The sequence below is a fragment of the Hemitrygon akajei genome, chromosome 3 (assembly GCF_048418815.1).
Source record: "Hemitrygon akajei chromosome 3, sHemAka1.3, whole genome shotgun sequence".
In the NCBI taxonomy this organism is placed as follows: Eukaryota; Metazoa; Chordata; class Chondrichthyes; order Myliobatiformes; family Dasyatidae; genus Hemitrygon; species Hemitrygon akajei.
Window position 1 is genome coordinate 196,672,821 of NC_133126.1, and position 12,238 is coordinate 196,685,058.

Here is a 12,238-nt window from a genome sequence, read left to right on the forward strand (position 1 = left end):
AGGTACAAGGAGCTTAGATGATTACAGGGCTAAGGGTAACTTTAGGTAATTTCTAGAGTAAGTACCTGTTTGACACAGCATTATGGGCCGAAAGGTCTGTATTGTGCTGTAGGTTTTCTTTGTTTTATAGTATTTTTCTGAATTACAGTAATCAGAGAAAACTATGTTTTTTTTGGTTGGGGGCTACCGGTAGACTTCCGTTTTGGTTCGTGGTAAATTATGTACAGATTTGGAATTCTGTTGTCAGTTTAACTGGCATTTCCAGTCATGTGCCTAATGACCTGTCTTAGCACGGTGTATCCAGCACCAATTAATGATTGTTCACTGTGATGCTTCGCATGACCCAGCTCAGCACATGAAGTAATTTATTGAGATATGTTTTTTGAGAGATACATAATCAGTGTAGACTTAAAAGACGGTAGGCTACCGAATGTAGTGTTTTAAAAATACTGAATTATTTAGGAACCCGTCCGTTCAGAATCCGAATCAGAATGAGGTTTATTATCACCGGTATGTGATGTGTCATCTGTTACTTAGCAGCAGCAATACAATGCAATACATAATATAGAAGAAAACATGTATGGCAGAAGGTGTGGTTGAAATGAAACAGGAAAATTTTAGGTTCATAACCTGTCATTTTAACTACATGTTACCTGACCCATTGCGTTCCCCGAATTAGTATTATTGATTATTTTTAAAATAAATAACTTTGGTAGTCTTCGTTAATTTGGTAGGGGAGCCATTTCGGAATGGGGATGGGCACTTCCGCTTTTTCTGATGGACGGAGTGTAGGTGCTCGGCGAAGCGGACTCCTAATCTATATCCGGTCTGACCAATACATAGCAGGACATTCCTGTAGCACCGAATACAATAAATGACTCCAACAGACTCACAAAAAAAGTGTCACCTCTGCTTGAAGCATTGTTTGGGGCCCTGAATAGCAGTGAATGAGGTTCAGCAAAAGATGCAGCACTTGTTCCGCTTGCAAGAGTCAGTACCAGCAGGGAGCACATTGGGAAGGATCGAAAGAACAAGGGAGTCGTGTAGTGAGCGATTCCAGCTTAAAGAAGAAAGTGAGTGAAAGGAAAGTCGTGCTTGGTGGAAGGATCCCGTTGGAGATGGAAGATGTTACAGAGATTTATCTGCTCTACGCTGCAGCTGATAGGCAACAGGTGAGGACCAGAGGAATCATACCTCTCGCGGGATAGCGGGAGGATAGGCATAAGGACAGACTTGCGCGAAGGGCAAGAGATGAGTTTCAGGGCGGCGCTGATGGTGGAGAAAGGGAAAACCGTTTCTTTGAAGAAGAAGAACATCTCGTTTGTTCTGTAATGAAAAGCCTCATCTGTGACCAGGTGCAGCGGAGAGGGAGGAACTAAGATAAGGGGTTAGCACTTTTACAAGTGGGAAGAGGAAGCAGTCTATGTAACTGATAGTCTATGCAAGTAAAAGGGTGGGAAGATTTCACTAGTTCTCCTGTGAAATCTATAGTGGCATATGTTTGGTACTTAGCACAACAGAAATATCTTCATAGGAGAATAAACACTCGAAGAGTTGGGCCTTGAACAGTAAGCCGGAGGAAAAAAAAAGTAAATTAAAAGTAAATGTACAGAAACCAGCACACATGCTTGTGGGTGAAGAGTGGAAGAGGGAGCACAAAATGACAGGCGGCAAGTAAAGCCAGATAAGAAAGAAAATAGGTGCGTAGGGAGAGGAACAGAAGTAGAAAAATGGGAAAATGTCCAATCTGGATGAAGTCCTTGATTATTTTCGCTGCTTTACCGAGTAGATGAGAAATGTATACAGGGCGGGAGGGTAGTTTCCAAAACACGCTGCAGTTTTTGCGTTCTGGGATAGAGAGGTTGCCATACCTCACCAAGCTGCATCCTGATACGATATTTTTTTATGATGCATTGATAAATGTGTTGAATGGCAAAGATGAATTGTCAGATTGTGCCAGTTTCTCATTGGAGGTACATTGTTGTTTCGCCTTCCTCGTTTATTGGCAACCAGACAACTGGTAATATTTTCCCTGAAAGGAAATGCACAGTATTATGTGGCATACGCTTAATGAATTATGAGGAAGTAAGTCATATCATACAGAGAATCGTTTCTCAGTGGAATGCGTGACGGGGTGCATGATGGAATGATGTGCCGAGCTAGGAGCTCCCAAGCGCGTATATCGCATATCCTTCCATTATAGAGGGCTATGGACATTGTGCAGGCAGAGTATTATTCAGGTGAAACATGGAATTAACACTACAATTAGGTTAGCACGACTATTCTATGAACTATGCTGGATTGATCCACATCCCATGTGCATTTAAATTTTATTGTTATCACCCAGCTCGAATGCAGTTCCGAAATAATGTAGACAATTGTAGAAAAATACCAAGCTTATTTATACTAGGACGTGACTTTGTAAATGGTCGCAAACCGAAACATCAAAAGTACTGGAAGTGCTCAGTGACTAAGGGGCAATATGTGGAAGCCCTTCATTAATACTGGAGAGGCTGCTGCTCTCCGAGACTGAAAACATATGAAATATTGTTCATTTACTGTCTAATACTGAGGAAGTGTTTCGTTAGAAATAGTCAAGTGTTTATTTAACTCCATAGAAACATCTTGACATGTTGAGTACACCAGCATATTGTCTCCATTACTCCGTCATTGTTAGCTGCGCTCTTGTGAAGATGGCCGCTACTACGAAGAATATGGTCCCATTTGAACTCTATCTTGTATGGTCCGTTGAATCCTGTTTACATAATTTTCAGTGTTTTTGATCCCTTACAAATAATTCGGAGTCGATGTTAGTGCTCTGAACATCATTCATCGATAACAAAAATTGCCATTTTTTAATTAAGTGTGTTCAAGATTATCTAATGTTATTTTTTTTTAAATTAGTAATCTGAAGATCGTTATCACCTCGTTTTATATTTATCCCACAGCTTTTGGCTTGCAAGCTTCCAACGGGTGCAAACGATGATTTTTGCCATTGAAGAAATAAACCAGAATGAGAATATCCTCCCGGGAATAACACTCGGGTATCAGATCTACGATGATTGCTCATCTTCCGCGATCGCCTCGAAGGCAGCACTCGCCTTGATCAATGGAGAAGAAGAATCATTTAAATACCCTCAGTGCAGAGGTTCTTCCAACGTCGCTGCCATTGTCGGCTGCGAAATATCTACAAATTCCATCGTAACCGCCAGGACAATCAGCTCCTTCGGGATTCCACTGGTAAGGTGTCAAAGGTTTTTACGATAAAAAAATATTTCTACTATTGCGCAGCTATCTTTATTTGCACTGATGCAATCGTGCGCACCCTGGTCGGGACGGAGTTGAAATAGGGGTATCTTAACTTAGGATAATCGCCCAATAAAAATGTACATTTATGCAGCAGTAGTCCGCATTTCCCGAACCAGAGCTTTACTAACAGAGTAATAAAGACGTAGAAACATGCCAGAAGCATGTATTATATTCATGTTCATTATTCGATGTTACAGTTGCGTACTGTCAGAAGAAGATTCACAAAGAAACGCTATCGGAGTGTCAGTCACTTTCAGTTAAAAGTCGGACATACGTATTCATCTATTTACCCTCTTATCAACAGGTTAGTTACTACTCCACCTGCTCCTGTCTCGGCGATAAGACGGAATATCCTACGTTTTTTAGAACTATACCTAGCGACCAGTACCAGTCCAAACTCATTGCTGAACTGGTAAGAACCTTTGGCTGGACATGGATTGGAACCATTAGAAGTAACACCGATTATGGTAATTTCGGAATGCAAGGATTTGTGGAGCACGTGGAAAGGTTTGGGGTTTGCATTGCCTACTCCGAGTCTTTTTACAGGACTGACCCTCCAGAGAAAATCAGCAAAATTGTCCAGGTGATTAGACAGGCGTCCACTAAAGTGGTAGTGGCCTTTGTTAACGTTGGTGATATGCGAATTTTATTGAATGAAATTGTGCGTCAGAATGTCACCGGTGTACAATGGATTGGGAGTGAGGCGTGGGTGACAGCAGATCTTCTCCTCCCAGAAGAAAGAGTAACTTATCTCACAGGAACAATCGGGCTAACCATCCGAAGGACAGAGATAGATGATCTCAGAGATTATCTTCATAAAGTCCATCCTTCGAACTTCCCTGGCAATATTTTAGTAACTGAGTTTTGGGAAACTTTATTCAAATGCTCTTTTACCACAGACAATTGGACAAGCCCGGGAAACTCTACAGGTCAAGTTTGGCAATGCACAGGGAAGGAGCAGATGGCAGGGACAGAAAATGCCTACCTTCCCGCAGTAATGGACGGGAGTTCATACCACGTGTATACAGCCGTCTACTCCATCGCTCACGCACTCCACAATCTGTTAACCTGTGTAGAAGGCAAAGGCCCCTTTGTGAATAACACATGCGCGAATGTATCAAATTTCGAGCCGTGGCAGGTAGGCGTGCAAATCCTTTGTACCTAATTGAGAAAGTCAGATGTTGTAATAAAATTCTGAAACATATATTTTAACTGAAGGTTATTGAACTGTTGCCCTCTCTATGTCTGCAATATATTCGTTTTGTGGAGTCAAACATTTATTCTCTGAAAATGTTTGGCAATCTTGTGCACAACCGATCTGTCTATAAACGGGGGATGGTGAAACTAGATAATATACAGACATGCAATCAGTGTGTTTGACACTTGGATCGGGTTTAGAAGGTATTGGTTGAAAGATTAATGTAGGCAGGGTCGCCAGTGAAACTCTCCAGCTTTCTGTACAGTAGCTTCCTGCGAATTCTGATAATCTTTATTAGGTAGTGGTGAGAGGTTAGCAGCCAACACATCGTATCTCAAACAAGGAAGCAGCCGGGCGATTTTGCAGTGGTATAAAGGCCTAGCCTGAATCACTACACATATCTACAAACCACAGCATCATATGCAGTATTTATGCTTGTAGATCGAATGCAGATATATTATGCAAATCGTATTAATTACCACCAACAGGTGACGTGAAATATCTTATATTAGCAGCAGCAGTTCAATACAATACATAATATAGAAGAAGAAATACATATACATAAATAAATAAATAGATAGATAGACTGCAGTATATGAACATTCAATTTTAAAACAGTGCAAAAACAGACACGGTACATATTTTTTAAAGTGAGGTAGAATTCATAGGTTCAATAACCATTTAGGAAGCAGATAGCAGAGTGGTAGAAGCTGTTCCTGATTCGCTGAGTGTGTGCCATCAGGACTTCGTACCTTTAACCTGATGATTACAGCCTCCAACCCAATATCAAACAGTAATGCATACTGTCAGAATACACTCCATCGTAGATCTATAAGTCTTTGAGCGTTTTTGTTGCATATCAAATCTCTTCAAAACCTAATTAGGTATAGTTGCTGCCATCCCTTCTTCACAGCTGCATCGATATATTGGAATCATGTTGGTTCCTCAGAAATCTTGACACCGAGGAACTTGAAACTGCTCACTCTCTCCACTTCGGATCCCTTTATGAGGATTTTCATGTCTTCCTTAGTCTTACCCTTTCTGATGTCCACAATCAGTTGTTTCGTCTTTCTCACGTTGAGTGCAAGTCTGTTGCTGCGGCACCATCCACAAGTTGGCATATCTCGCTCATGTGCGCCCTCTCGTCTCAATCTGAGATTCAACCAACAATGGATATATCACTAGCAAAATTATAAATGGTATTCGTACTATGCCTAGCCATACAGTCATGGGGATGGAAAGAGCAGAGCAGTGGGCTAAGCACACACCCTTGAGGTGCACCAGTGTCGAACGTAAGCGATTGTGGTAATTCGGTTAGGAAGTCGAGAATCCAATTGCAGAAGTCAACGATCTGTATCCTCTCAATTAGTGATGCGGGAATGATGGTGTTAAATTCTGAGCTATAATCGATTAACAGCATCCTGGCATCTGTCTTTGATTTGTCCAGGTGGTCTCTGACCGTTTGAAGAGCAATTGTGATTGCATCTGCCGTTGATCTTTTTCTGCGGTAGGCAAATATTATTTGAACCATGTCCTTCCTGAGGCAAGCGTTCAGCCTAGTATGACCAACCTCTCAAAGCATTTCATCACTATAGATGTGAGTGCTATGGGCGATAGTTATTAAGACAACTAACATTGCTCTTCTTTGGGACTTGTATAATTATTGCCTTTTTGAACCAAATGGGAACTTCCGCCCATAAGAGTGATGGGCTGAATATGTCCTTGAATACCTCACTGCTTGTTTGACACGCGTTTTCAGAGCTTTACCAGTTACTCTGTCGGGACGATGCACCTTGCGAGGGTTTAAACTCTTTAAAGCCAGCCTAACTTTGGCCTCTGACACAGAGATCACCAGGATCACCTGGTGCAGAAGGGATCTTGACAGCTGCAATTATATGCTGCCTTGTAAATTGTGCATAGAAGGCGTTGAGTCCATCTGGTAATGAAGCATCACTGCCATTCGTGCTATTTGCGTTTCGCTTTGTAGGACGTAATCCCTTGTAAATCTTGCCAGAGTTGCCGTACATCCGTCTCTTCGCCCTTGAAATAGCCCTCCGCCAGTCATACCTTATTTTCTGGTACAGACCTGGGTCACCAGTCATGATTGTCAGGTGGCACGACGAGGCTTCTGCATGCGACGTACCTCGTGGTTTATCCACGGCTTTTGGTTTGGGAATGTACAGCAAATCATTGTTGGCACACACTCATCGACACAGCTTTTATATAAGTCCGTACAACTGCAGCAAACTCATCCAGATTCTAAGATGAATCCCTGAATACAGTGGAGTAGACCGATTCCATGCAATCTGTAAGCTCCTCTGTGCTTCCCTTGTTCACACCTTCTTGGTCCTCACTACTGGCGCTGAGGTCTTCAGTCTCTGTGTATACTCAGGAAGTAGAAGTACAAGAAGATGATCAGACTTCCTAGCGTGAGGGCCTGGAATAGCACGGTAAGCGTTTAACAATGCTCAGTGTGTTGTTTCCCTTGGTATTGCAAGTGATCTGTAGATAGTAATTGTTCGTGATTTCTTTTTTTTTTCAGTCTGTCTTGGTTAACATACCCCAAAACAATGATCAAGGCGACTGAGAACGCTGTTTCCTGCATATTGATCAGATAATTTAAGCCTGATTGAGATTGGCCTGAGATGGAACGTTTACCGCTAAGAAAATATTCCTTAAGAATCCTCCACTCTCCCTCAGCAGTCTCAAATATGCGTATCTTCTTTTTGTGATACTGATGATGCACCACATTGCAATCATTACTGTTTACAGGAAATGTGAATGTCTGTATTTTAATTAACGGATTGCACGCCTCCATTAAAAATAGACTCCCTATTGCTTTTCCTACCCCCACTCCCCACAAAACCCCGGTAGCTACTGCACTACCTTCGCACAGTTAATTTCACAGCGAAGACGGGAGAAGCCATATATTTTGATGAAAATGGAGACCCAGTGCCAAGATACGAATTCGTGAACTTACAAAGGACTTTCAAGGGAAACATAGAGATTGTATATGTCGGATATTATGACGGATCGGCTCCGCCAGGGCACGAAATAATGATTAATATCAGGGATATCATGTGGAGCACGACCGGGAATATGGTATGTACATCTTTTGCCATAACTTTATTTTGGCGGTATTGAAATGGAAAATAAATAGACTTCTGGACTGTCAATATTTAGAGAGTTATTATCACCTACTATCACAACCTTATGTTTCTTAATAGTCTACAACCTGTCTACAAACTTACTCGTCTAAATCCCGCACACTGTTTGGTGTTCTGTAATATAATCCCATTCAGGAGTTCATTCATTTCTTATTCATCAGTTTCACTTATATTGTCTCAGTATACGAGTTTTCTGGTCGGTCCTGTGTGAAAACTGTCCTAAAATCTTCCATGACTCGTATTGTCCTCCTTATTTACTCACTACAAGTATAAAATACCTAGAACGATGAACTGCATTTTCTGTGCTTCCATAAAGTTATCTCACTTATGGTTTAAATGCCATACTTCTACGTGCAGATCTATACTTCAAGCCCGTTGACCTTCCCTTGAAATATTCTTTGCATTGAAATATACACAACTCAGAACGCTATTCCTACCATCTTCAGCTCTTCTCTTCCACACTTCCAGTCCAGTAGGCTTAATAACCTCGTGACATGCAACCAGTGGGATGTCTGCTCTTGCGCTGTGATTCCCAACAAACTGCAAATTTAGTTTAGTTTCTGCCACCTCCGCACAGCCTTAGCAAACCTTCTGGGAAGAAAATTAGTCGCCTTCTCGTTCAGTATAAATCGTTCGTTCTGTACTATTTGTCTTCCCTGGAAGAGAGCCCAATAATTCAATAGGTATGAAGCCAACACTCGCGGAACAACATATTAAATATGTAGTAAACTATATATTATTTTATATTTATTTTATTTCTATATTTATTGATATACAGCACAGAGTAGGCCCTATGAATTTCAAAAAATAATAATAATTTTAGCCCAGCCATATCACCGCGTAATTTACAATAATCAAGTAACTTACCAACCCATAGGTCAATGTAATATGGGAGGAAACGGGAACACCTGAAATTGCAACCGCGGATTTCTGGCCTCACCAGTATGCAGTAAGGGTAGCAATCCTGATATCACAACCAAAGTGACCCTGTCCATTAACTTAGTATCAAATTCTCCGAAAATATTTTGCTGAATTCGTCATCTTTCCGACCCATAATATAGCTATCTTCTCCAGCTTCACACCTTCCCACCTAAGACTGCTGTAGACAAGTTTGGAATTTCCCCTGCTTTTGGCACCTGGAAAGCCACATATCATTTGGAAATCGTTTCTCGTCTATAAAATAACAATGTCGTCCACTTAGCTAATCGATGGCAACCACCCCACAACCCAGCAGCTGCCCTGCAAAGACCCAATGCACCGTTAGCTGACCGCTGTGGCATCCCTCTGCTAGATCATACATACCCGAGTGGTACCTAATTCAAAACCTGTTGTTGCCTGTAGCTGCCTCCCTCTTTGTCCTGGCGATGAAGAGCTCATAATCTCAAATGGTCCATAATACAGACATAAACAGTTACATAGAACTAGGACGTTGTGTACAGTCTCTGCTTCTAATATGAAAGCAGCTCCAAGGGAGCTACTTGAGCTTTGGCCATTTACTGCCCTTTATTCACTTAGTTCGGACGAATTATTCCTGATTTCGATCTGTAGAATCCATGTTCTCCGCAATGAGTCAACACGCTCCGGTTCCTCTAGTTGCTTTTTTTTTCGAGCAGCCATTTCAACAAACCCTGTTTATGACTGTAGATTGCCCAGATATGAAATTGTTCAATGTACAATGGACAACCACTTTTTTAAAATTCTTCTCAAACTCCATTTCAATCATTTTGTCAGCTGTTTAGCACTTTTAATAGGGCATTTGCACAACCAACATATGATATCGAGATTTTTATCCTGCCTCAGATTCCACAAGCAATTTGTTCAGAGCCCTGCCGTCCTGGAACAAGAAAGGTCACCCGGAAAGGGCAGCCAATATGTTGCTTTGACTGTGCAGAGTGCACCGATGGTGAAATCAGCAACGTCACTGGTAAGTAGTGAGAGGAATTGCAATGACTCTCAATTTTGCAGTTCTGTGCTTACAATCATTTTTATATCAAATAATTATTTTTCCAGATTCCACGGATTGCATAAAGTGCCCGTTGGACTACTGGTCCAATCTGGAAAAAATCCAATGTGTTCCCAAGAAAGTTGAGTTTCTTTCCTTTCGAGATGTTCTGGGATTTGTATTACTGACGCTTGCTCTAGTGGGAGTCTTGTTTACACTAGCCACAGCTGTGATTTTCTACCGACACCGAGAAACACCCATAGTCAAAGCGAACAACTCCGAACTCAGCTTCCTGCTTCTCTTTGCCCTTCTGCTTTGCTTCATTTGCTCGCTTTCCTTCATCGGACATCCATCGGACTGGTCTTGCATGTTGCGCCGCACAGCTTTCGGAGTTGTGTTCGTTCTGTGTATTTCCTGCATTCTGGGCAAAACCATCCTTGTCGTGGTTGCCTTTAAGGCAACTCTTCCCAACAGAAGCGTGATGAATTGGTTCGGACCCGTGCAGCAACGCCTGGGTGTCTTCGTACTTACAATTTTGCAGGCTTCAGTTTGCATTGTCTGGCTAAATCTGTCACCTCCTTACCCCATGAAAAACATGAAACATTACAGAGACATCATTATTCTGGAATGTGACGTTGGCTCATTGATCGCCTTTTACATAGTCTCTGCCTATATTGCTCTGCTATCCATTGTCTGTTTAGTGCTTGCATTCCTTGCACGGAAACTCCCAGACAGTTTCAACGACGCAAAATACATCTCCTTCAGCATGCTGATCTTTTGCGCTGTTTGGATAACTTTTATTCCGGCTTATGTGAGCTCTCCAGGAAAGTACACCGTGGCTGTAGAAGTGTTCGCTATCTGGGCATCGAGCTTCAGTCTGCTAGTCTGTATGTTTGCACCGAAATGTTACATTATTTTAATGAAACCTGATAAAAATACAAAGAAACATATGATGTCGAAAGAAAGATCACTGTAACGAAAGGCGTCCCTTCCGATCTCTGTCATATTGTTATGTGTCATGCGTGGTTATTTTCATTTTTATTTTGTTTAGAGATACAGAACGGTAACAGACCCTTCTGGTCAATGGAGCCAACACCAATCATTCACGCCAATTACGAACACTAATCTACTAAAGCACACGTCTTTGGAATGTGAAAGAATACCGGAGCAGGTGAAGAACGTACACACTCATTGCACTCAGCGGCACAATTGAACCCGGACGCAGGTTCTGTAATAGCTTTCCGCGAACCATGACGCTACCGTTCCACATACAAAACATTTTTTTTATTTCGTTTTTATACTCTGTTTCTATGCTGGCAGTTTAATGTTGTGAGCACTGGGATACTTTCAAAACTTCTGTAAGTCGTTTATTTTGGATTGTGCGAAAGTTTAACCCAGATGGGGAACAAGAAGTACATATGACTCAGGTTTACATATAATATTACTTCATGATTGAAACGTTTTCTCACCCGATGCTAATCTCAAATGTAGACTATAAGGCAATACGATCATTAGATAAAGGAGCAGAATTAGGCCATTTGACCTATCGAGTCTGTTCCGCCATTCAATCAAGGCTGATCCTTTTTTCTCCTCCTCAACACCATTTCCTGGTCTTCTCCCCGTAACCTTCGATGCTCTGTTCAGTCAATAACCTATCATTCTCTGCCTTAAAAACACCCAACGGCCTTGCCTCCATGTTTATACATAACAATAAATTCCACAAATTCAGCACCCTCTGGCTAAAGAAATGTCTCGGTATCTCCGTTTTGAATGGACGCCCCGCTATCAGGAGTCTGGACCCACTAGACCTCTATTCTCCCTACATGGTAAACATTCTTTCCATATCAATTCTCTCTGGAACTTTCACGGTCGACCTAAGGGCCGGTATTGTGCTGAAGGTTTTCTACGTTTCTAAAAGCTCCTGCACATCCTCTTTCTTAATATCTCTGTGCTCAAGCTTTTCAGTCTTCAGCAATGCATCCCTATAATCGCCAAGATTCTTGTCCGTAGTGAATAGTGAAACAAAGTATTCATTAAGTACCTCTGCTATCTCCTCCGCTTCCATACACATTTTTCCATTGTCACACTTGATTTGTACTACGCACTCACGTCTTATCCTCCTTCTGGTAGAATGCCTTGGGTTTTCTGGAAGCTCGCCCGCCAAGGCCCACTCATCGACCCTTCTGGCTTCATTCTTAAGCTCCTTCTGCCTAGCCTTATACTCTTCTAGATCTCTATCGTTACCTTTCTTATTGGGACGTACCTATACAGAACGCAACGAAAATATCCCCTGAAGATTTGCCACATTTCTGCCGTAAATCTTCCTGAGAACATTTGTTCCCAATTTATGCTTCCGATTTCCTGCCTGATAGTTTCACATTTCCCCGTACTCCAATTAAACACTGTTCTAACTTCTCTATTTCGATCCCTCTCCAGTGCTATGGTAAAGGAGTTAGATTTGTGATCACTATCTCCGAAATGCTCTCACACTGAGAATTCTAACACTTGACCTGTTTGATTTCCCAAGACCAGATCAAGTACAGCCTCTTATAGGCTTATCTACATAGTATGTCAAGAAACCTTCCTGAACACTTCGAACTAACACTACCCGATCTAACCCCT

General features: G+C 41.8%; 1 protein-coding gene across 1 annotated transcript; it reads left to right on the top strand.

Annotated features, from left to right (window-relative positions):
• The first annotated feature begins 2,982 nt into the window (after nt 1-2,982).
• LOC140724521 (extracellular calcium-sensing receptor-like) lies at nt 2,983-10,592 on the top strand. The gene is made up of 5 exons (XM_073038967.1): nt 2,983-3,240; nt 3,614-4,447; nt 7,382-7,609; nt 9,475-9,598; nt 9,685-10,592. Exons 1-5 carry the CDS (start codon nt 2,983-2,985, stop codon nt 10,590-10,592), a joined length of 2,352 nt encoding a protein of 783 aa, XP_072895068.1.
• Nucleotides 10,593-12,238: the final 1,646 nt, after the last annotated feature.

What these genes read in the sequence shown, in the direction of transcription:
- LOC140724521 (XM_073038967.1), top strand. Translation starts at nt 2,983, where the DNA reads ATGATTTTTGCCATTGAAGAAATAAACCAGAATGAGAATATCCTCCCG. An exon ending in CAAATTTCGAGCCGTGGCAG is followed by an intron (nt 4,448 to 7,381) that starts GTAGGCGTGCAA and finishes AAACCCCGGTAG; the next exon opens with CTACTGCACTACCTTCGCAC. An exon ending in GGAGCACGACCGGGAATATG is followed by an intron (nt 7,610 to 9,474) that starts GTATGTACATCT and finishes ATCCTGCCTCAG; the next exon opens with ATTCCACAAGCAATTTGTTC.